We start from the raw sequence: 6,438 nt of genomic DNA on the forward strand, positions 1-6,438 counted from the left end.
GAGAGGCAGAGCAACTAAACAGAGCATTGGAAGACTTATGCTTAAGCTTGAGCTAAACGACTGTGATGTTTCATACGACCTGTAGTTTAGACTTAGAGGCTTATATCAATTAGAAGCAGTGATTGGTTGTAGAGGTTAAGCCCGTATAGGAGGCTTAGATCAATTAGAAGCTATGTATATAAACAAGTGTAAAGCAGTGATTGGTTGTAGAGGTTAAGCCCATATAGTGTGGAGTTAGGTACAAATTAGTTTTTTTCATTTTGGGATTAGTTCTAGTAAATATACCTCTTGTACATTTAGTTTTCATAATTAATTCAATTATAGAAATTTCTACTTCAATCTTTTCTCTCTAGCTTGCTGTGATCTTCTCTATCCTCTAGCACTCTGTTTTCTTATATAGTTTTTAGTGTAAACAAAATTCGAACTTAGATTCTTTGTTCAATTACAAAAACTCACCTATTAAGTTAACTAGAATTCACGTCTTTCCATATATATTAAAAAGATTTTTTTGGGGTGATAATTCAGTAATTATAGGCTACAATAAAGTGTGGAGAACTTTGAATATTTCCATTAAAAGCATCATGACATTCTAATTGAATAACAAAGCTCTTGACATATTAATTAAGATGACTTTTATTCTTTTGTATGTAACGCATAAACGTGGAGTATCTTAGACATATGCGTAAAAGCAAGGTACATTGGTGATCATGCATCTAATTATTTACCAAAGCAAATTGGATGAAATTGGGGATGAAAAATGTGCGGTAAGTAAAGTGATAATTGTGTTGCGTCATTGCTTGGTTCTTATTGCGAATAAAAGTCAGGCCACAGTCATTGGAAATTTCCACTATCTTTTTGTCACAACTACTTAAAAGTTAGAACAAGAAATTACAGCAAGTCTCTCAGCGTAGTTCTCTCCGCAGCAGCAGGTTTTAGTACCTACACAAAAGCGGAAACCAAGTGAACAACAAAATCCTCCAAAAGTAATAACGCCAGCTCTATCTTGAATCTCGTGCAATTTTAAGAGCAAGTTGATCACAGGAATTTTACAAAACTCGTTCCACACTCATCAAATAAATCCCTCAACATGACAAAAGGTTCCACTCGTATCTCCCAATTTGATTGCCAGGACAACTTTAGGGGAAAATTTTGGAAAAAGCAGAGTAAAAATAAAAGAGAAACCATCTTTCAATTGGTTATAAGATTGTCCATACCTTTTCTCAACTTTTCTTTGGCAATCAAACACCTTCTTCACTTCATTTGTGTATCATGCATGATTTTGCACTATCTATATATAAATATTTTCTTACTAGTAGAGATAGTGTGGAAGGGAGAAGGGAAAGGAGAGATGAAATTCAAATCACAGACACGAGATAGTAGAAAGGATGTCATTATTGCTAGGCATACCATATTAATTGATATAAGCATATCATTAAGGTCTAATATAAATTAAAAACAACAAACTTATCCAATATGTGATTGCCTCAATTGAATGATTTTTTTGTTTTACTTTTAATGTTCTCTTTTATGTTTAACAAAATGCAATATGTCATGTGTTTGAATTTTTTTTTTTCACAAATCATTTACAATGGTTGAGTTAGTAAATTTTTACTAGGTTTCATTTTGCCCTACCATTGACATTACTTTTTTACCTACCAATAAAATCTTGCGACCTTGACAGATTTGAAATTCTTTGTGCATGTAGAATTATTGATTTACAAAAAAAGAAAAAATAACATGCGGCAAGCTATGATTAATGAAGCATAAAATGAGACTCAAAATGGGACTAAAAATTTATATTTTTTGTCTCAATCTAATGTAGGACAGGAATGCAGCAATGTGTTATCAAATAAATTAAGCAACACATATATGGTACAATGATTTAATTACCTGTTGATGAGTGTTTTCCTTGCATGATTGGGACTCGCTAAGCAGCCGGCCTTGTTCATCATAAAGAATAAGCCCACTAAACCTAGGAAGCTCACACTTCTCTCCCATAAGTATTGGCCTTTGCCACAGTGGTGACAAAGTGTTATGGCTTTGCCAACCCACATCAAATTCACACCTTCTCAACCCAAGAAGTGGTGTTGGACTCTCTCTCCAATTTCCAATATTACTTGTTTCTGATTCACCCCACTTGTTTGCTCTACTCCACCGCATAGACCCCATTAACAGCCTCTTGATCGAAACCCAATTACCACAACTTGGCTCCACAGGCCATTTCTCTATCATATTGGAGTCATTTATTGTGACCATGTCATGCCTAGGAAGTTGCTTTCTTTTAGCCTTCTTCTTTAGTATTGTTGCGGTGCAGAGAGCGATGAGAGCAAAAGCAGTGCACACAAATAGGATAACTGCTTCTTGAGTTGAAAGCTTCAGTTTGTCCTCTAAATTCCACAAAGCTTCCATGCCTAGATTTTGTTTTTAGTGTGTAACAAATTAAAGAGTACACCACTAACACAATGCAATCCAAATGAAGTAGTGTAAGTGTTTGCTATATTTGGAAATTAAGACGCAAATTGAAATAAATATGCATGGTATTTGGTATCGTTGGGTTGGTGAGGTTCACGTGAGGTCCACCGCTAATTGTGCCTATAAATCTATGGGCCTTAATGTTTTGATGCCGTTGGAGAATCTCACCGTTTGAAACTAATAATAATAGCTCCTCACGGTCACGGGTTATACAAGGTTCTTATTTTTTAATTATTTATTTTGATAAAAGGTTCTTATTTATAATCTCTCTCTCTCTCTCTCTCTCTCTCTCTCTCTCTCTCTCTCTCTCTCTCTCTCTCTCTCTCTCTCATTTCCGCATTTTTTGCTAGTTAAGATTGGTCTAGAATTTGGCTGTTTATTTTAGGTGAAAAACATATACAAAAAATATTTTACACCCGACATTGTGTTTAAAATATGGTCAAACTGAAATCAATTCTGTAAAGTTGTGATTTCCAACTATATTGTGTTGGCTTTAATTCCATGCCAAATTTAATTGTAATTTCATCAATAATTTTCTTGTATATATGTGGGTTTTTTTTTTTTATATAAGGGATGAGTGTGAGAGATCAGTGAAGAATCAAGCTTCAAAAGTTAAATCAGTGGATTTTGTGACTGGCTCCCGAGCAGCTAGCGAGAAGCAACCCGCGAAAAGGCCAAGTGTGGAGCACATGACAAGAAGACGAAGAGTCGTGCCAAGCTGTCATTTTTGTGACTGTTTCACGAGAATGGCCAACTCGCGAAGGACTCACGAAAGTCTCTGTTTGACAAAAAGTTGTGTTTTGCTTTACAAGTCTTTATCCACACAATATATACCCTCATTACCCACAAATTGTAATGAGTGCTTTTTAGAGAGAAAATCCTAAAAAAATACATTGAGAGTTAGAGATTGTTATACTCACAATTATCTACACATTTCCTTATGGTTTTCCTCAACTCCTACCTCTCCATCTCTAAATCTTTGAGATGTTGCAAGCCCAAACACTTACCAAGCCCATTCTGAGTGTAATGTGAGATTTTGATGCTGCTTGGAAGCATTGGAAGGAGTCATTCATTGGCGGATGCAATCAGGCTGAATCGCGGGATCCGAAAAACTAAAGAAGACAAGGCTCCGAGAAGTCAATCGGTAGTAGGAGCTTGGAGGGCTCAAGTACATGGGGTAGACTAGGCTTGGAGGTTTTTTTGTTATTCGTGTACTCTAACTTTATTCTCTAGTGGTTTAATTTCGACTTGGAGGGTCGCAGAGAGGTTTTTTGCCTAATTCTTTGGTTTCCACCTCGATAACACGTCTTGGTGTTGTCTTGTGTTTGCATCTCTCTTCCCTACCCTTTAAGCTTTTACTTTATTGTTAATGATGGATGAATATGGCTTAGGGTAGTGTTATTGGTTCATTGCGCTTATTTACTCTTGTTCCACACTTAGTCTAAGTGAGAGTAAAAGCAATCTAGCCATAATTTTTTTTGGTTCTGAACAAGCTTTTGTGTTTTAGCACAAATCTGAGCTTTCAAATTCACTTTGACCGTAAAATAGAGGGGGTGGGAGTGTAAATTGTTTTACACTTTTATTTTACCTTTAACCATTTTACACATTAAACTATGAAAGAGAGAGAGAGAGAGAGAGAGAGAGAGAAGCTCCAGCTGAGACATCATCCGACTATTTGTCGGATTATACATATTTTTCGATAACTATTTACATGCAAACCAATTATTGGAAACCATTTTCTAGTGTATTTCCAAAACACAAGCAAACAACTAAAAATATTTTCTTTCGCAAAAAATATTTTCACCTAAAAAAATTTTATACTTTGAAAAACATTTTACATCGAGCCAAACACGACCTTTTTTTGACTCACTGTGGTAGTGAACATGAATTGGCTGTTGCAAACAATTATGGTCTGCTAAATGCTTGGCTATCAAACAAGCATTTTATATTCTAAATTTGTAGTAAATGCTTCCAAGCTTTCAACCACTTTTGTTTTTTTGGCTGAATAGTTCTCTATTGACCAAGCAAAAGAAAAGAACACTCAAAAGAGCTAGGCCTGGATCCATCTCTATCCAAAACTTGGACAATTCAAGGCCATAGGGAGAAGATGGGCACTGGCCCAGTCCATAACAAAAGGGCAGCTCATTGTTCAAAACGATGGGCAAACACGTTGCCATCTCTATGCACATAAGAGAAATTTACATTTACAAAAGATTTTGCTAAATTTAGAATACCCTTAACTATAGCTATGATGCTCCAATGAGGGGATAAGCCTGAGTTTTGCAGAGGCTCTATCACATTCCACGCATCTCCTTTTATAATTATTCCGTGGAATCTCTTAGCTGCTGCTTTATGGATAGCACACCAAGCTGCCTCAGCTTCACCCCGAATAGAACTTCCTAGACTAATTTGCTTAGTCCATGCCTCGTTGAGATACCCTTTATGGTCTCTGCTCACCACAGCCACAAAGCTATATCCTTCTCTATTAGTTGTATCAAAATTCAATTTAACCCAATCTATGGGTGGAGGATACCATTTTGGGTCTCTAGATGGTTTCTTAATTAGTTCTCTCCATGCTCGTTTGTGCTCTTTAAAAGATATCAATATCTGTCTTGCAATCTCCATAGGGTTGCTTTTGACTCCCTTTATCCATACTTTGTTTCTGATCATCCACAGGTGGTCACAGACAATTGTAGAAAATAGTTGGAAATTTATGGATTCTTCACTATTTAAACCCATCAAGTCTTCAAGGTACAAAATCATATTCACCCAATCTAAAATTGAAAGGTTATTTAATCTATTCAAATTAATTGGCCAAGGTGACATTAGCCAAATTTGGGTAGCCCAATCACATTGAATAAAAGGATGCTTTATTGACTCAATTGCATTGTTGCATAAATAACAATTAACATAAGAGAGAACAAACTTGTTATTGAGGACTGAAAAAGTAGGTAGGACATTCCATATTGATAGAGAATATTTTCACTATCTTGAAAATTTGTCTAACACCCTAGAGTCTTTGGTCACCAAAGCATCTTTGGTCACTAAAAGAGTTTTCAGTTACTAAAAGCATCATGAGCTCACCAAAAGTCTTCAGTCACCAAAAGCATCATGAGCTCACCAAAAGTCTTCGGTCACCAAAAGCATCTTCAGTTACTAAAAGAGTCTTCAGTCACCAAAAGTACATGAGCTCACTAAAAGAGTCTTCGGTCACCAAAGGGAGTGTGGCACCATGTTAGCTTAGTCAAGCAATAAAGGATCATCAAGCTCCTCTTGTGTAGTCAGGTTTATTCACATCGTCCGGCTCCTAAGGGAGCTTCAGGCCCCCATGCCTCTGGCGAGGCCCAAGATGGCTGTCAGATGCCTGATTGTATGGCATTTCATATGACTAACGAAGGATCCCATACTGACAACACCTTATACTTAGCTCCACACCATTTGCATGCTCACCACTCAAATATCTCCATATGGAAAGAACTTGCACTCCATGCCCAAAGATCCTTCTAGATATGTGTATCCTCAAAAAATTGGAAGTTAGGCTCGAGGATCTCGGAGCATTAACTCCATGCCCTCCCTATAAAGGAAGAGCTTATAATCACAGGATTTGGGTTAGCTTTACGCCACTATATAAGCACTCAGCCTCTTCTTCTCCAAGGTACGCATAATTTCCTAGCTCATATACTTGAGTTATTAGAAATCATTTAGTTACTGACTTAAATTTCGGAGGGTTTTTGGCCGACACCCCACCAGTGCTCTTTGTAAGTTCTTCACCTTTTGTTATTCAAGTATCCCACTAGTGCACTCTCTAGGTTCTTCATCTTTCATTCTTCAACCACCCTTTGTCACTGCGTGCCTGGTTCTTCATCTTTCATTCTTCAGCTACCCCACCAGTGATCACTACAGGTTCATCATCTTTCATTCTTTAGCTAGTCCACACATGATCTTTGTAGGTTTTTCACCTTTCAT

The 6,438-nt window shown here is 36.8% G+C and overlaps 2 protein-coding genes across 2 annotated transcripts; both read right to left on the reverse strand.

Moving 5' to 3' along the window:
• Positions 1–807: 807 nt before the first annotated feature.
• On the reverse strand, positions 808–2,447 carry LOC142638336 (uncharacterized). Its single transcript, XM_075812353.1, has 2 exons — positions 1,891–2,447; positions 808–939 (listed from the first exon to the last, which is right to left on the reverse strand). Exons 1-2 carry the CDS (start codon positions 2,407–2,409, stop codon positions 889–891), a joined length of 570 nt encoding a protein of 189 aa, XP_075668468.1. The 5' UTR covers positions 2,410–2,447; the 3' UTR covers positions 808–888.
• A 2,167-nt stretch (positions 2,448–4,614) lies between these two features.
• Positions 4,615–5,097, reverse strand: LOC142639676 (uncharacterized). Its single transcript, XM_075813823.1, has one exon. The coding sequence runs from the start codon at positions 5,095–5,097 to the stop codon at positions 4,615–4,617; it is 483 nt and encodes a 160-aa protein (XP_075669938.1).
• Between the last annotated feature and the right edge of the window lie 1,341 nt (positions 5,098–6,438).

The sequence above is a fragment of the Castanea sativa genome, chromosome 6 (genome assembly GCF_040712315.1).
Source record: "Castanea sativa cultivar Marrone di Chiusa Pesio chromosome 6, ASM4071231v1".
NCBI classification, from domain to species: domain Eukaryota; kingdom Viridiplantae; phylum Streptophyta; class Magnoliopsida; order Fagales; family Fagaceae; genus Castanea; species Castanea sativa.

Excerpts from the sequence above, each read along its gene's own strand:
- LOC142638336 (XM_075812353.1), bottom strand. The coding sequence starts at position 2,409 with ATGGAAGCTTTGTGGAATTTAGAGGACAAACTGAAGCTTTCAACTCAA. Across the intron at positions 940-1,890 it reads AGGAAAACACTCATCAACAG|GTACTAAAACCTGCTGCTGC; the intron begins GTAATTAAATCA and ends GCTTTTGTGTAG.
- LOC142639676 (XM_075813823.1), bottom strand. The coding sequence starts at position 5,097 with ATGGAGATTGCAAGACAGATATTGATATCTTTTAAAGAGCACAAACGA.